The sequence below is a fragment of the Mobula hypostoma genome, chromosome 7, assembly GCF_963921235.1.
Source record: "Mobula hypostoma chromosome 7, sMobHyp1.1, whole genome shotgun sequence".
Classification (NCBI taxonomy): domain Eukaryota; kingdom Metazoa; phylum Chordata; class Chondrichthyes; order Myliobatiformes; family Myliobatidae; genus Mobula; species Mobula hypostoma.
In genome coordinates this window covers 112,340,855-112,360,008 of record NC_086103.1, presented here as the reverse complement: position 1 = coordinate 112,360,008, position 19,154 = coordinate 112,340,855, and the positions used below count along the sequence as shown (strand labels likewise).

The following is a 19,154-nucleotide window of genomic DNA, read 5'->3' as shown; positions in this document are numbered from 1 at the left end:
TTTTGGTCTCCAAATTTGAGGAAGGACATTCTAGCTATTGAATGAGTCAAATCTAGTTTCTAAATTATGAAGTATAGTAGCAGCGTAGGTTCACGAGGTTAATTCCCGGGATGGCAGGACTGTCATATGTTGAAAGATTGGAGCGACTGGGGTTGTATACACTGGAATTTAGAAGGATGAGAGGGGATCTGATTGAAACATATAAGATTATTAAGGGATTGGACACGCTAGAGGCAGGAAACATGTTCCCGATTTTGGGGGAGTCCAGAACCAGAGGCTACAGTTTAAGAATAAGGGGTGGACAATTTAGAACAGAGTTGAGGAAAAACTTTTTCACACAGAGGGTTGTGGTTCTGTGAAATGCTCTGCCTCAGAAGGAGGTGGAGGCCAATTCTCTGGATTCTTTCAAACAAGAGTTAGATAGAGCTCTTAAAAATAGCGGAGTGAAGGGATATGGGGAGAAGGCAGGAAAAGAGTACTGGTTATGGATGATCGGCCATGATCACAGTGAATGGTGGTGTTGTCTTGAAGGGCTGAATGGCCTACTCCTGCACCTATTGTCTATTGTCAAAGTATTGATGAGGGAAATTAAATGAATGTTTTTGACATGAATTTCAAAAAAATTAATGATGAAGTAATAAGGCTTTATTTTGTTATTAAGGGAATGTGTTAACAGCAAATTAGACAAAAGTCATAAAATGGGCAGTAAATTAATAGCCTTTCCCTGTAGCTCATAGATAACTTGTCTATAATGTATTTTAAACACAAATTACTCTGCAGATGCTGGGGTCAAAGCAACACTCACAACACGCTGGAGGAAATTAAAGAATTCAGATAAGGTAGAAATTGGGGAGGATTGGAGAATTTAGGATAATAAATCTGTTTTGAAAAAGGTAGGGACAGCATTGTATATGGTATCTAATTTTCAGTACCAGCAAATAAGTGCTTAGGAATTGGATAGCAGGTGATTAAAAGATCCATTGGAAATTTAACGGTCTTTTTGTGCTGCTTTAGCAAGGGGAATATAAAATCTGTTTAGTAAGAGCAAGCTGAAAGCAAAGTTTGGAAGAGGGGAAGGCTCAAGGTTAGAATCAAGAGTGTTAAATGATAAAGAGGTGGCATTAAAGATTAGAATCAGGCTTATTACCTTTGACTTGTACATTGTGAATTTGTTTTGCAGAAGGACATAAATTTACTACAAGTTACAATAATAAATAGTGCAAAGAAAGGAATAATGAGATGGTGTTCATGGGTTCAATTGGGGCAGGAGTTATTGATTCAGGAAGCTATTCCTTAGTAAATTCCTTTTTTAAAGAAAGGGGCTTCCCTTCCTCCACTATCAACTCTGCTCTTAAACGCATCTCCCCCATTTCACGTACATCTGCTCTCACTCCATCCTCCCGCCACCCCACTAGGAATAGGGTTCCCCTGGTCCTCACCTACCACCCCACCAGCCTCCGGGTCCAACATATTATTCTCCGTAAGTTCTGCCACCTCCAACGGGATCCCACCACTAAGCACATCTTTCCCTCCCCCCCCTGCATTCCGCAGGGATCGCTCCCTACGCAGCTCCCTTGTCCATTCGTCCCTCCCATCCCTCCCCACTGATCTCCCTCCTGGCACTTATCCGTGTAAGCGGAACAAGTGCTACACATGCCCTTACACTTCCTCCCTTACCACCATTCAGGGCCCCAAACAGTCCTTCCAGGTGAGGCAACACTTCACCTGTGAGTCGACTGGCGTGATATACTGCGTCCGGTGCTCCCGATGTGGCCTTTTATATATTGGCGAGACCCGACGCAGACTGGGAGACCGCTTTGCTGAACATCTACGCTCTGTCCGCCAGAGAAAGCAGGATCTCCCAGTGGCCACACATTTTAATTCCACATCCCATTCCCATTCTGACATGTCTATCCACGGCCTCCTCTACTGTAAAGATGAAGCCACACTCAGGTTGGAGGAACAACAACTTATATTCCGTCTGGGTAACCTCCAACCTGATGGCATGAACATCGACTTCTCTAACTTCCGCTAAGTCCCCACCTCCCCCTCGTACCCCATCTGTTACTTATTTTTATGCACACATTCTTTCTCTCACTCTCCTTTTTCTCCCTCTGTCCCTCTGAATATACCTCTTGCCCATCCTCTGGGCCCCCCCCCCTGTCTTTCTTCCCGGACCTCCTGTCCCATGATCCTCTCGTATCCCCTTTTGCCTATCACCTGTCCAGCTCTCGGCTCTATCCCTCCCCCTCCTGTCTTCTCTTATCATTTTGGATCTCCCCCTCCCCCTCCAACTTTCAAATCCCTTACTCACTCTTCCTTCAGTTAGTCCTGACGAAGGGTCTCAGCCTGAAACGTCGACTGCACCTCTTCCTACAGATGCTGCCTGGCCTGCTGCGTTCACCAGCAACTTTGATGTGTATTCCTTAGTAATACTTTTTTTTAAAGACCTGTTTGACTAGCAGCAATGAGAGAATAGCTCAAAGCTAGAAACCATGATTTCCAAAAAGACAAAGAACCAAAATAAGCATACTGGTTTGGACAGAAAGGGAAAATTAATATTTTGGGATGGATTATTGTATCTCTTGTGAAATAGCCTATTTAAAGAATTTTTACATCTACACCGAAATAAAACATTGCTAGAACCAGAAAAAAATGTAACCATGAGACAAGATTGAAAAAACTGCACAAGCTGGGGACTACTTTCTGTGGAACTGAGAAGGATGAGATCTGACTCAAATGAAATGTATAAGATTGTAATGGGATTGGACATCGTGAGTAGGCAAATCCAGTTTCTCTTAGTAAAGGGGTAAAAAAAAATTATACTAATTGGTAGAAGGACTGGAGAGAAGGTGAGGACAATATTTTTCACCCAAGGGTGGTAAGAATCCAGTACTCACATCTATAAAAGCAGATGCAAACACCTATATTACTTTTAAAAAGTAATTGATTGTTTACTTGGAGCTGTGACCTGCAGCACTCCAGATCAAGTGCTGGAAGCTGAAAATTAGCTGGGAACAATTTTTAATCAGCATGCTATCCTTCTGTGTTGTAATTTTTTTAATGATTAGATTACTAGTGTGAAAACCTTAATTTTTTTTCTTCTTTACTGTAGCAGTAAAATTGCTCACGGTCCTATTGCAAATGTTAACTAAAGATGATTAAACAAAATCTGACAATATGGACCTAAAGATTATAATTAAGCAGTAGTAAAGTCAAATAACTTTGAGTTTTGGTTTTTTTTGTAGCTTTTAAGTTAAAGTATATACTACAATTCTACAGTTGTTGGAATAAACTGGGGTCTTACAAAGTACTGATTAAATATCGGGAAGATATACTGCATTTGCCATGTATGTTGGTGTCTGTGTGCACACTGATCTAGTGATAAATGGTCATGTGCACTTAATTTTTCTGTAATGTTGAACAAATTTGTATATGAAACAGTGTGTAATTAAGAAAATTAGAAACACATAGGTATTTAAAGGACCTGTTTAAAACAAATTGTACATTTGAAAAGTAGTATTCTATACCATGGGTTGAATACATTCATTAATTCAAATTGAAATACATATTTTAACATAATCAAACTTTATTAATTTTTTCCCATGTTTGCCCATGTTATTATTTCTACATTTATTCTTGACTCCTGCCCTTTTAGAAATATAAAAACACACCTGAAGCCAGAGTGGAATGAAGAACAGCAAAGATTATTGGAAGTACAAAAAACAAATAGGGCCAAAGTTCATAAATTTAGTTTGCAAACGCTCCGCAGGCAGAAGTAAGTACAATGTGTCAGACTTGGAGTTGTCGGGTAAATGATGTTTCATACCCAGGAGGTAAAGCTCAAGATTTTTTGTTTTCCAACTGACACTGGAATTTGCCATTGTTTATTTAACATTTTCTAATGCTGTGGCAATGAATTCTACGTTCACCACTCTGGATAAAGAAATAACCCCTCATCTCCATTCTAAATAGATGTCCCTCAGTTCTGAAGCTGTGCCCTCTGGTCCCAGACTCCCCTATTCTAGGAAACACCCTCTCCACATCCACTCCATCTAGGCCTTTCAATATTTGATAGTTTTCAATGAGATCCACTTCAATCTTCTAAATTCCAATGAGTACAGGTACAGAGCCATCAAACACTCCTCACATGATAACACTTTCATTCCTGGGATCATTCTCATGAACTTCCTCTGAACCCTCCCTGATGCCATGATATCTTTTCCTAAAGAGGGCCAAAATGACTCTCAATACTCCAAGTACGATCAATCCCTTATAAAGCCTCAGCATTACATCTTTGCTTTTGTATTTTAGTCCTCTCAAAATGAATGTTAACATTGCATTTGCCTTCCTTACCACTGAAAGTTAACCTTTAAGGAATCCTACATAAGGACTCTCAAGTCCCTCTGTATTTCTGATTTTTTAATTTTCCCCCCACTTAGAGAATAGTCCATGCCTTTATTCCTTATGCCAAAGTGCATGGCCATGCACTTTCCTACATTATATTCATCTGGCACTTCTTTACCCATTCCCCCAATCTGTCTAAGTCCTTCTGCGGATACCGTGCTTCCTCAACACTACCTGACCCTCAACTTATCTTTGTATCATCTGCAAACTTGGCCACAAAGCTATCAATTCCTTCATCCTTTTCATTGACATACAATGTGAAAAGAAGCAATCACAACACCAACACTTGCAGCACACAACTAGTCAGCAGAAACCAATCAGAAAAGACTGCCTTTGTCTCCGGCCAATCAGATAATGCTCTATCCATGCTAGTATCTTTCTTGTAATACCAAGGGCTCTAAACTACTTAAGCAGCCTCATGTGTGCCACCATGTAAAAAGCTCAATGAAAATCTAAATAAACAACACCCACTGATACGCCTTTGTCTATCCTGTCTGTTATTTCTTCGCATAATTCCAACAGATTTGTGAGGCACAATTTCCGTTTTAGAAAACCATGATGATTTTGGCCTATTTTATTATGTGCCTCCAAGTACTCCAAAAACCTCATCCTTAATAATAGACCCCAACTTATTTCTCCCATTACTATCTCTCCAGCATTATTTTCCTGCAGTCCGATATTTACTGTCATCCCCTTTAACTCTTTATATACTGTATCTGAAAAATCTTATTGTATCCTCATTTATATTATTGGTTAGTGTACTTCTATATTTAATCTTTTCTCTTTCCTGTGCCTTCCAAATTTCCCCAATAAACTTCAGCTACTGGTAATCTGTTGTCATCCCTGCTAGTGTGCCCTTCCAATCAACTTTGGCCAGCTCCTCTTTCATGCTTCTGTAATTTCCTTTACTCCATTGTAATAATGATACATTCAATTTTATCTACTCCTTCTCAAACTGCAGGGTAAATTCTATCATATTATGATCACTGCCCTCCTAAGTGTTCCTTTATCTTAAGCTTCCTGATCAAATCTGGGTCATTACATAACACCCAATCCAGAATTGCCATTCCCCTTGTGGGCTCAACCACAAGCTGCTCTAAAAACCCATCATGCATGCATTCTACAAATTTCCTCTCTTGGGATCCAGTTCCAACTACATTTTCCCAATCTACCTCCGTATTGAAATCCCCCATGATTATTGCAACTTTGCTCCTTTTACATGCTTTTTCTATCTCCTGTTGTAATTTGTAGCTCATATCTTGGCTACTCTTCAAAGGCTTGCATGTGATTCCCACCAGAGTTTTTTTTACCCTTGCAGTTTCTTAACTCTACCCACAAGGATTCTACATCTTCTAATTCTATGTCAGCTCTTTCCAAAGATCTTAGTTAATTTTTTACCAATAGAGCCATTGTAATGTTTTCTAACTTCAAAACATTATATTAATTCAAGGAAAATATGGAAATCCGGGAATGCGGGTCTGGCTTTGTCTTTACTTTAAACGAGGCGCACACATATCACGAGGTAGCGTGATAACATATGCAATTAACGAATTTATACATGTAACCCTTAATGAATTATTTAAACGAACAAGAATTCTTAATACAACACTTCTCCTTGCTTAGCTATAAACTTTAACTCAATAGAGAATGCATCTCAACTACATATACAGCATGCTATATAATACAACTACATCCACAGCATAGTGAATTCTAAATTGTCCCATTCAGACTTAAAGATTTAATCACTGTGGAGGATTTCTTATTCTTGTGGGATAATGTCTTTCCTGACAATGGGAATCACTCTGCTTGGCAGGTGAGACTTGCGGATGTGAAACTATCATAGGTTCTGGGGCCTCTGTGGTGACGTAAGAGTTGATACTCAGACTGTATGAAATGGTTTGACAGCTCTGGACACCTTTCTTCTTTTCTTGCTCTGGTTCTACTTCAATCACTTTCTTTTTCTTTCTTGTGTTCCTCCTCTCTTTCACACCATTCTCTTTCTCATTCACATTCTTTCTCTCTGTCTCTTCACTCCTTTTTCTAATTTGTGCATCTTGATCTTGGGACTGTCCATTTAGTTCACTGGAGTATTCTCTTATTAATCCTTTGATTGCTCCCCTTAGATATGATCTCTCCTCTTAATTGCTTCATCTACAGCATCATGACAAATCCTCTGCTTTTGTATCTCCATTGACTCCTTTCTTTTTGGCCTTCCATTCATAGAGCTGGGCTTTCACCTTTGCATCTACTTTTACAAGGAGCTTTTTGTCACCCACTTGAAGTTCATGTCATAACTTTCATGCACACAGAGTATATTCTGGTTCTTTATACTCCCATAAGCCGAATGCTTGCAACTTTACTGAAGCTCCTTGAACTCTCTTCCAGCTTAAAACCAAGCCACATTTTGCAAGTCACTGCCTGATTAACATATCAGAAGTTCTCTCAGATATGTTGCCTACAAAAATTGAAGTCGGACCACTGATTTTGTCCATTTCATGCTTCCTCTGAGCAGCATGGTCCTTCCTTGTTCCAGTATACTTTCCAACCAGAGACACAGAGGTTGGCACCAACACCTGTTTGTTCTCTGTTGGGCAATGGTTCATGGTGTTTGGCATGGAAACAGTAGTGGTGTCATCCAGTACATTTCTTAATCTGCTTTCAATTGGCTTCATTACAGGGGATGTGGCTTGCAAACAGTGGATGGATCTCCAATCAAGTTGTGGTTTCCTCAGCCAATCACACCCCAACAACGCTGGCCCTTTTTTTTCCACATCCAAGCTCAATATGGTTCATTGGGTGTTGTATTTCAATGTTATAGATGTCATTCCCACAGGAGTTATCTTTTCTCCAGGATAACTTCTTAGTTGGATTTCTGCAGGCTTCAGTTTAATATCTCTGAAATGTCTCTCAAACTCATTTTGTGGAATGACTGAAAAAGCTGGTCCAATGTCCAATTCTATTTTAATTAATTTGCTATTCACTTCTGCCGTGAGCCATATTACTTGTTTAATATTAATTTTCACATTGCTAATCCTGTGTCACTCTCATCATTATCAGATTTTTCATTAACCATGTGCAGATTTTGAAACTGCAACTTGACTTTTTAGCATATTTCCTTCCCTGAGAAGCCCATTCATTTTAGTCTGCCTGATACGCACTTTATATTTGTCCTACTTTGTTGCATTTTCTGCAAGTTTCACATTTGTTTGGTATATGTGAGCCCTGCCACAACAGTAACGCAATTTGTTTGGCCAGGCCATTTTTTGTTGAGACTGTAGCGGCCTGCACACGCGGGACTCAAACCGCCATCGGGAGCCACGGGCGGATACGCGGTAGCGCGTTTGTAACTACTCGCTCGAGGCGGACACTCCGGGGATAGTCTAACATCATGTCCGCCCTGCGGGTCACAGGGGCCCATGGGAGGGGAGATTTAAGCACGCGATTTTGAATCAGTAAAGTCATTCTGAGTTCAGCTCTCTCTGCCTCCCTGTGTTTCCAGAGTAGCGCATTTGCGTGCGACTACATTGGTGACCCCGATGTCCCAGACAGTCTCTCTGAAGCTCCCGACTTTCTGGGCCACTCAGCCCCACGTTTGGTTCGAGCAGGCTGAGGCCCAGTTCAATATCAGAGACATTACAGTCGACGCCACGTGGTACTACTACGTGGTCAGCACGCTCAACCAGGAGACAGCAGGCCGGATCATCGACTTCCTACGCCAGCCACCAATGGAGGACAGGTACACTAAGCTTAAGGCGCTCCTGAGCTGTACCTTTGGACTCTCCCACCGCGAACGGGCCGCACGGCTCCCACACATGGACGGCCTGGGCGACCGCATGCCACCGAGCTCATGAATGATCATGGACGCTCATGGACGGCCATAAGCCGTGCCTTTTATTCGAACAGTTTTTCCTCGAGCAAATGCCAGAGGACACTCGCCTCCTCCTCACGAGTGAGGATTTCAGCGACCCACACAGGGTCGCAGCTAAAGCAGACGTCCTTTGGCAGAGCAAGCAACGTGGAGCAGCCTCCATTGGCCTAGCCACGATCGTGCGCCCCAGTGCCCAGGCCCTGCAACCGAAGCTGTCAAGACCCACGGGGAAAAAAGACGGAAGTTCGGAACGATGGTGTTTCTATCAACAAAGATGGGGCTCACGCGCACGCCGCTGCCGTCCACCATGTGCTGTTCCAGGAAACGCTGGGGCCAGCCGTCGCTAATGGCTACGACGGCTGGCCACCGAGACAGCCTCCTGTACCTCTGGGACCGACACTCCAGGCGGCGCTTCCTGGTAGACACCGGGGCCAAAGACAGCGTACTCCCCGCCTCGAACATGGACACTCGTACCACGGTCCCCGGCCCCGAACTCACCGCTGCAAATGGCACCAGTATTCTGACGTACGGCCCGCGAACTATCTCACTGCATTTCGGGTCCAGCTGTTTCACTTGGACTTTCACATTGGCAGCGGTGTCACAGCTACTACTAGGGGCAGATTTCCTACGAGCTAACTGCTCCTGGTCGATCTAAAAGGCCGGCGTTTGGTCCATGCCGAGACATTCCAAACTTTCCAGCTCGGAGAAACCAAGCTACTGGCCTTCCACATGGATTCCATGACCCTCTCAGGTAACGAATTCGCCAGAGTGTTGGCGGAATTCTCCTCCATAGTCACCCCGCAGTTCTCCACGGCCGACCCCAAATATGGCATGCAGCACCACATCCCTACACAAGGACCACCGCTGCATGCCTGAGCTCGCAGGCTCCCACCCGACAAGCTCCACCTCGCCAAGGAGGAGTTCCGTAAGATGGAAGAGATGGGAATCGTATGCCGCTCAGACAGCCCGTGGGCATCCCCGCTGCACATGATGCCCAAGTCTGCAGGAGGATGGAGGCCCTATGGAGACTACAGAAGGCTCAACGATGCCACAACCGCCGACAGATACCCGGTACCCCACATCCAGGACTTCACGGCGAACCTGCACGGAGCGACCATCTTCTCGAAAATCAACCTGGTCAGGGGATACCACCAGCTCCCAGTGCACACTGACGACGTGCCCAAGACAGCCCTCATCACCCTGTTCAGCTTGTTTGAATTCCTGAGGATGCCTTTCGGTGTCAAGAATGCAGCCCAAACTTTCCAAAGGCTCATGGACTCGGTGGGACGCGGCCTGGATTTCGTTTTCTTTTACTTGGATGATATCCTGGTGGCCAGCAGTTCGCACCAAGAGCTCGTGGCACATTTGTGCCAGCTCTGCCAACGCCTGAGCGACCATGGACTGGCAATCAATCCGGCGAAATGACAGTTCAGGCTGACGGAGATCGACTTCTTGGGCCATAGAATCAACCAACATGGCGCAGTTCCCCTACCGGACAAGGTCCAGACCATCCGCCAGTTCCCCAAGCCCAGCACGGTCAAGGGCCTGCAGGAGTTCGTAGGGACGGTCAACTTGTATCATCGGTTCGTGCCGGTGGTGGCACGCATCATGAGACCCTTGTTCAGCCTGATGGCCGGCAAGGCCAAAGAAGTGGCACGGGACGCGGAGTCCACGGAGGCGTTCGAGCAGGCCAAGGAGGCGCTGGCAAAGGCTGCCCTCCTAGTGCACCCGAGAGTCGATGTATCCACGGCACTCACAGTCGACTCTTCCAACACGGCAGTCGGTGGAGTCCTGGACCAGCTCGTTGAGGACCAGTGGCGACCACTTGCTTTCTTCAGCCGGCACCTATGGCCACCAGAGGTGAAGTACAGCACTTTCGACAGAAAGTTGCTAGCGCTTTACCTGGCTGTCCAGCATTTCCGGTACTTCCTTGAAGGAAGGCAGTATACGGACCACAAGCCCCTCACCTTTGCAGTGGCCAAGGTATCGGACCCATGGTCGGCTCGGCAGCAGAGGCACCTGTCCTTTATTTCAGATTTCACCACGGACGTTCGCCACTTCGCAGGGAAGAACAACGTCGTCGCCGACACACTGTCTCGCCCCTGCCTCCACTCAGTAGGCATATCGTCCTCAGGAACAGACTACGCAGCACTGGCAGAAGCACAATGTTCGGACACCGAGATCCCGACTTACCGCACCGCTGTTTCGGGGCTCCAGTTGGAGGATGTCTCCATCGGCCTGGCAGCGGATTGACTCCCGTGCGATGTGATTTCACAACAATCATTCTATGTGATAATGGGATCCAGACTTTCATAACTCTGGGACAAGAAGATTTATCTGAATTCCTTATTAGATTTCTTTATGGCGTGTTTACATCTTTTATAGATGGATTTCAGTTATGCTCTTCCCCACAACTAGGGAAAAAATTTCTTTGTATCTACTGCAACAGATTTTTTAAAAATCATTTTTAAAGACAGCTAATCAGACATTGCACTGCCAGCTTGCAGGTATAATACTGAATAATACCATTTATTTTGATAATCAAGACTGAAGAAATTATTTCTTAAATGATGTACATTCACTATATCAAGTAGTTGGGTGACCGAGCTTCTCAAAATTGGCTGTTAAACTTTAATCTAAGGAATCACATTAATTTTTCATGGTTCTGCCTTATGTTATCATAGTAACTTTTCAGAAGTTCTATGTAAATCATTACTACACTACCCTTGCAGAATTTTGTATTGCATATAGAGCCCTTCAGGAGAGGCACAAAGAAGATGAGGAAAAAGAACGAAGATTTAGTGAGAAGGTGCTTCAAGAACGAAAACTGAAGCAACAAGATGCAACTGAGAGATTTCAGCGAGCCCATCTAATGTCATCGCAGCACCGGCAAAATATAACTGGTTAGAAATAAATGTATTTAATATAATTTGTTAGTTGTTGTACAGCAATAGACTCTTTTATTCATCCATATAATATTTCAAATTCACAAATAGTTTTAATTCACCAGTATACATTCTAACTGTTCATAAGATTACTAGTGTTTATGCAGCAGTCATGGTTTTGGGTATATAGATTCACAGACAACATGTTTACATAACTCACACTGTGGTTCAAATGGCATTCCTTTTCAGGACCTGTTATGTCCTGAAATAATGAAGGCACACCAGACTACACAGCAGGAATCCTTGCATATATTATACAACAGGTAAACTTAGTTCAACATTCAGCAACATCTCTGTGTAACAAGATGGGGGTTGTAAGGAAATACAATTAAGAGGAAAACGAAAAAGACTTTCAAAACCTGCAGCAGGATCTGGACCAGATGGGGAAATGGACTGAAAAGTGGCAGATGGCATTTAATTCAGACAAGTGTGAGGCATTGGGCTTTGGGAGGATAGACCAGGGTAGGACTTAAACAATGAATGGTAGGGCACTGAGGAATGTGGCAGAACAAAAAGATTTTAAATTAATTGAAAGTGGTGTCACAAGAAGATAGGGGCATAAAGAGAGCTTTAGGCATATTGGCTTGCATAAATTAGAGTATTGAGTACGAGAGTTGGGATGTTATGTTAAAGTTGTATAAGACGTTGATGAGGCCAAATTTGGAGTATTGTGTGCAGTTGTGATCCCTACCCACAGGAAAAATAAGATTGAAAGAATACAGCAGCAATTTACAAGGATGTTGCTGTGACCTGAGGAACTGAGTTGGGTGATGGAAAAAAAACTTAAAATATGATGAAATAGGAAAAGTGGGGTGTATATTGCATGTCACATGAATTCTTCTAGTGAGAAGAACGCTAAACACATTTAGTTTAGGAGGAAGTGAATAGGAAAATAAAGCTGGAAATATGAGAGAATAATGAAGTAGAAAGGCTGTTGGCCCCAAAAGACTTTTACCAGATAGTTCAGGGTTCTAGTGGTGGGGCCTATTTGAATCAAAAAAGTTGATTGTGGGCACAGGGGAAAAGTAGAATTCGTAATGAGCACTTGGTATATTGTTTACTCAGGAAGGCGTTGCTGAAAAATATTGGTAGTAGCAGTTACAGTAGAGATGAAAATTGATGGGCAGATTATATTGGAAAGACTGGTTTTGTTTATAATGGTTACCTGCCTGATTGGCTTGCATCCCAGTTTACTAAGAAAAGTGGAGGTCAAGATGGTACAAAACTCTCTGTGATCTTTCAATCTTCCCTAGGTACGAAGAAGATTGATGGAGGATTGTAAAGTGGCAAGTGTAATGGCTTTGTGCTAGAAAGTGTAAGGACATTACTAGTTTAAAAATAGGCCAATTAACATAGGTGGTGGGCAAGGTTTTAGAAAAAATAATTTTAAACGTTGAAGTTGTACCTGTCTCTACCATTTCCTCTGGCAGTTCATTCTACATACCCACTACCCTCTGTGAAAAAACTTACATCACAATCCTCTTAAAATCTTTCTCCTCTCACCTTAAACCTACATTTTCTAGATTTAAATTTTGTATCCTGTAAAAAAAAGACTGTGACATTACACCTTATCTAGGCCCTTAATTATTTTAAAAACATCTGTAAGTTCACTCCTTAGCTTCTTTCGCTCCAGGGTGAATAGTCCCACACAATCTAGTTTCTCCTTATAACTCAATCCCTCCAGACTTAACAATATCCTGTGAATCTCCTCTGCACCCTCTTCAGCTTAAGCACATCGTTCCTATAGTCTGGCAACTAGAATGCACACAGTATTCCAGATGCCATCTCACCTCTCACATGATGTCCCACTTTTATACTCAGTGCCCCATCTAGTGAAGGCAAGCATGTCGTAAACCTCCTTCACAATTTTGTTTATCTGTGTCTCCGTTTTCAAAATAGTATGGACATGAATCCCTACATCATTCTGTTCTACTGCACTCCCAAGAGTCCTGTCATAAACCCTCCTCTCGTTTAACTTTCCAAAATACATCATGTTGAACTTGATTGAGTTAAATACTCTCTGCTATTCCTTTACTCACTCTCCCAGTTGATCTAGACTATATTGTAACATTAGACAAACTCCTGCACTGTCCACTGTACCATCAATTTAGTGACATCTGCAAATTTACTAACCACTGCCAGCTACATTCTCATCCAGATTGTTAATATAAATGATAAGTGCCAATTCCTGCAGCATACCACAGGTCACAGGCCTCCAATCTGAGAAGCAACTTTCTGCTACTACCCTCCGACTCCTTCCACAAAGTCAATTTTGCATCCAATAGGCTAGCTCATCATGGATCCCATGTGTTCTCACCTTCCAGACTAGTCTACATGTGAGTTATTGTCAAGAGGGTTGGTAAAGTCCATTTTTGATGAAGATCCAGAGGAGGTCAATGGTTAAAATGCAGTGGATTTTGTCTACATAGATTTTAATCAAAAGAAAGTTGATAAAGTACATACAATGGCTGGTGAACAAAACTCAGGTTTATGCAAGAGTTTAGATTAAAATAATCTCAAAGACAGGAGGGGAAAAAGAATTAGCCATGATTGAATGGCAGAGTAGACTCAATGGGCCAAATGGCCTAATCCTGCTCCCATGTCCTATGGCTTTATGGAAACAACTTGTAATAGAAGTTATTTTCCAGACTAGCATGGTTCTAAAGAATCTACAAGAACAGACGCACACCTGGAGTGGGGTGGGGATGTTTATGTGCATGTGGGGACGTGGGGTGTTGGCTGGACATATTGAAAATAATTAAAAAAGACATTTTACTGAAACTTTATGAAGTTCTGGTTAGGCCACAACTAGAGCATTGCATCCAGGTCACTACACATTAGGAAAGGTGAGAGGGTTCAGCAGAGTTCTAGGAATGAGAGATTTTAACTTACAAGTTTCTGTTGAAAAATCCCAAATTATTCTCATTGGAGCAAAGGAAGTCGAAGAAAAAGTTGATAGGGATTTTGAAAAGGTAGACAGAGAAAATCTACTCCTACTGGTTGATGGTACAGTGACAAGGAGGTGCATATTTAAGATGCAATGCAGAAGGATACACAGAAGAGATTTATTTTCTTTCATAGAAGGTGGACTGGTCTGTAATTTGCTTCTTGCAAGGATAGTGGAAGTGGAGAATATCAAGATGTTAAAAGAAAATAGGATAATTATTTGAGGGTGATAAATATGTAAGGTTATGGAGATAGAGCAGGATTGACAATTGCTCTACAGAGAGCTGGCATATATTCTTGGGCTTAATGGCCACTCGTGCTTTTATGACTTGCAACAATCTAGCAATGATTTTAGTCTAGTGCCCTTGCTGGCGCTGTTGAATGAGCTGCAATCACATGTAGTAAACCAGATTGGGAACAATAATTACAGTCAAGTTGAAACCTATCCTCCAATCTCAGCCTCTCCAATTATCAATTTGTACCAGAGTCTAAGCTTTATGCTATCTTCACGCCTTCTAAAAGTTTCTTTCCCCAGGCAATTAATCTGATCAACCGACCCCCCCCCTCCACCACCCACCCTCTATCTATTACCTCAGTCACCGTACTGCACTGTAAGCACTTTAAACTATTTTTATAATGCTGTTTACATTGTAAATACAAACTAGTATTTATGTATATTTTATTCCGTATCTATACTTTAACCTCGAACTTCATTTTTAAACATTTTTTTATTCTGTATAACTTTTGAATGTTGTTGATTTTGTCGCACCAACACACAACAGCAAATTCCTAATACAGTTGACCTTGTTTGATCCTAGTACTGCAATCATTGTGGAAAAATGCTCTCTTCTGCGAACAGACTGGATTTGCATCTGTTTCTTGATTATTTTGCCAATTGATTCATGGAGAAGGATAAACAGTCCTGAAAGATTGACAGTTCATTTCTCTCCATAAATGCTGCCTGACCTGCTGAGTTCCTCCAGGATTTCCTATGTGTTACTCTGTTCAATTATATAATAGCTCATATGTTATTTACACTCAGTGGCCACTTTATTAGATTCACCTGTACACCTTGTTAATGCAAATATCTAATCGGCCAATCACATGACAAAAGCTCAGTGCATGAAAACATGCAGAGATAGTCAACAGGTTCAATTTTTGTTCAGACCAAACATCAGAATGGGAAAGAAATGTGATCTAAGTGACCTTGCCCATGGAATGATTGATGGTGTCAGATGGGGTGGCTTGAGTATCTCAAACTGCTGATCTTCTAGGATTTTCATGCATAACAGTCTCCAGAGTTTACACAGAATGATGCAAAAAACAAAAAAAAAAATCCTGTGAGCAGCAGTTATGCCTTGATAATGAGAGATATCAGAGGGGAATAGTCAGACTGGTTCAAGTTGCCAGTAACTCAAATAACCTCTCTTTACAACAGTGGTATGCAGAAGAGCATCACTGAATGCACAACATGTAGAACTTTGAATTGGATGGGCTATAGCAGCAGAAGACCACAAACGTGCACTCAGTAGCCACTTCACTAGGTACAAGAGGTACCTAATAAAGTAGCCACTGAGTGTATATCTTCATTATATATGTTAACATTTTTCCTACTGATTTCCTATTGATTGGGTAATAAGCCACTGTATAAAAACATAAACTAGAGTAGGTTAAGCTCTTCTCCATTCAGTAAAGTCATGGCTAATCCCGAATTATGGCCTCAGCATTGCTTTCTGGAGCATCCCCCTAATTACCTTAAGCAACATACATCAAAGTTGCTGGTGAACGCAGCAGGCCAAGCAGCATCTATAGGAAGAGGCGCAGTCGACGTTTCAGGCCGAGACCCTTCGTCAGGACTAACTGAAGGAAGAGTGAGTAAGGGATTTGAAAGCTGGAGGGGGAGGGGGAGATGCAAAATGATAGGAGAAGACAGGAGGGGGAGGGATAGAGCCGAGAGCTGGACAGGTGATAGGCAAAAGGGGATACGAGAGGATCATGGGACAGGAGGTCCGGGAAGAAAGACAAGGAGGCGGGGGTGACCCAGAGGATGGGCAAGAGGTATATTCAGAGGGACAGAGGGAGAAAAAGGAGAGTGAGAGAAAGAATGTGTGCATAAAAATGAGTAACAAATGGGGTACGAGGGGGAGGTGGGGCCTTAGCGGAAGTTAGAGAAGTCGATGTTCATGCCATTCTTTCTCTCACTCTCCTTTTTCTCCCTCTGTCCCTCTGAATATACCTCTTGCCCATCCTCTGGGTCACCCCCGCCTCCTTGTCTTTCTTCCCGGACCTCCTGTCCCATGATCCTCTCGTATCCCCTTTTGCCTATCACCTGTCCAGCTCTCGGCTCTATCCCTCCCCCTCCTGTCTTCTCCTATCATTTTGCATCTCCCCCTCCCCCTCCAGCTTTCAAATCCCTTACTCACTCTTCCTTCAGTTAGTCCTGACGAAGGGTCTCGGCCTGAAACGTTGACTGCGCCTCTTCCTATAGATGCTGCTTGGCCTGCTGCGTTCACCAGCAACTTTGATGTATGTTGCTTGAATTTACAGCATCTGCAGAATTCCTGTTGTTTGCCCCTAATTACCTTGATTACATTGCAATTTAAAGGTATGTTAATTCTTCCCTTGAATAAAAGATGGCTGTCATTGGGAGCTGAATGTCCAAGGATATACGGTATATAGGAAAGACAGGTTAGTAGGCAGGGGGGGTGGTGTGGCTCTGTGTATAAGAACTAATATTAAATCATTGGAAAGAGATGACATAGGATTGGAAGGTGTAGAGTGTGGGTTGAGTTAAGAAATGGCAAGGGTGAAAGGACCCTAATGGCAGTTGTATATAGGCCACTAAACAGCAGTCAGAATGTGGATTACAAATTACAGCAGAAGATAGAAAAGGCGTGTCAGAAAGGCAATGTGATGATAAGTGGATTGGGAAAACCAGGTCAGTACCGGACCTCAAGAGAGAGAATTTGTAGAATATCTAAGGAATGGCTTTTTTTTAGAATAGCTTATTGTTGAGCCCACTAGGGGATTTGGCTGTGCTGGATTGGGTGTTGTCATTTGATCCGGAGGTGATAAGAGGAAGGAACTCTTAAGGAACAGTGACCACAATATGATCGAGTTCACATTGAAATTTGAGAGGGAAAAAATAAAATCCAATGTGTCAGTGGAATAAAGGAAATTACAATGCCATAACAGGGGAACTGGCCAAAGTTGACTGGAAAGGGACATGTGCAGGAAAGACAACAGAGCAGCAATGGCTGGAGTTTCTGAGGGAAGTACAAGACATATATTCCAAATAAGAAGAAACTTTCAAAGAGAAGAAGGACACTACTGTGGCTGACATGTGAAGTCAGAGCCAAAGTAAAAGCAAATGAGAGGGCATACAAGAAACCCAGAACTAGTGGGAAGATAGAGGATTGGGGAGCTTTTAAAAACTTGCAGAAGGAAATTAAGAAGGTCATTCGGAAGGAAAAGATGAATTATATCAAAGAAGATACTAAAAGCTTTTTTAAGTATATAAAGGGTAAAAAGGCAGTCGAGGGTAGATATAGAACCAATACAAGATGATGCTGGAGATATTGTAATGAGAGATGCAGAGATGGCAGGGGAACTGAATGTGTATTTTGCATCAGTCTTCACGGTAGAAGATGTCTGCTGTATACTAGACATTCAAGAGTGTCAGAGGAGTGAAACTTGTGCAGTGAAAATCACAACTGTGAAGGTGCTCAGGAAGCTTAATGGTCTGAGGGTGGCTAAGTCTCCTGGACCTGATGGAATGCACTCTCGGGTTCTGAAGGAAGTAGCTTGAGAGATTGTGGATGTATTAACAATGATCTTTCAAGAATCGATAGATTCTGGTATTGTACCGGATGACTGGAAAATTGCAAATGTTACTCCACTATTTAAGAAGGGTAGGAGGTGGCAGAAAAGGAACTATAGATCTGTTAGCCTGATATCAGTGGTTGGGAAGTTGTTGGAATCGATTGTTAGGGATGAGATTACGGAGTACCTAGAGGCTCATGACAAAATAGGCCAAAGCCAGCATGGTTTCCTGAAAGAAAAATCCTGCCTGACAAACCTACTGTAATTCTTTGAGGAAATCACAAGCAGCATAGACAAAGGAGATGCAGTAGACGTGGTGTACTTGGATTTTCAGAAGGCCTTTGACAAGCTGCCGCACATGATGCTGCTTAGCAAGATAAGAGCCCATGGAATTACAGGGAAGTTACTAGCATGGCTGGAGATTTGGCTGGTCAGCAGAAAACAGAGAGTGGGAATAAAAGGATCCTATTCTGGCTAGCTGCTAGTTACCAATGGAGTTCCACGGGGGTCAGTGTTGGGACCGCTGCTTTTTACGATGTATATCAATGATTTGGACTACGGGAATAATGGATTTGTGGCTAAATTTGCTGATGATACAAAGATAGGTGGAGGAGTGGGTAGTGTTGAGGAAACAGAAAGCCTGCAGAAAGACTTAAATAGTTTAGGGGAATGGGCAAAGAAGTGGCAAATGAAATACAATGTTAGAAAGTGTATGGTCATGCACTTTGGTGGAAGAAATAAATGGGCAGACTATTATTTAGATGGGGAGAGAATTCAAAATGCAGAGATGCAAAGAGACTTGGGAGTCCTTGTGCAAGATACCCTAAAGATTAACCTCCATGTTGAGTCAGTTGTGAAGAAGGCGAATGCAATGTTAGCATTCATTTCTAGAGGTATAGAATATAAGAGCAGGGATGTGATGTTGAAGCTCTATCAGGTACTCGTGAGACCACACTTGGAGTATTCTGTGCAGTTTTGCGCTCCTTATTTTAGAAAGGATTTACTGACATTGGAGAGGGTTAAGAGAAGATTCACGAGAATGATTCCAGAAATGAAAGGATTACCATATGAGAAACGTCTGGCAGCTCTTGAGCTATATTCCCTGGAGTTCAGGAGAATGAAGGGGGATCTCATAGAAACATTCCAAATGTTAAAAGGCCTGAACA

General features: G+C 42.6%; 1 protein-coding gene across 1 annotated transcript in view; it reads left to right on the top strand.

The window, feature by feature from the left end:
• cep126 (centrosomal protein 126) overlaps window positions 1-19,154 on the top strand; it is a 97,622-nt gene that overhangs the window by 4,888 nt on the left and 73,580 nt on the right. The window contains exons 2-3 of the mRNA XM_063054891.1: window positions 3,659-3,778; window positions 11,027-11,178. Coding sequence (XP_062910961.1) covers window positions 3,659-3,778; window positions 11,027-11,178 — 272 coding nt within the window. The remainder of the gene's footprint in view (window positions 1-3,658; window positions 3,779-11,026; window positions 11,179-19,154) is intronic.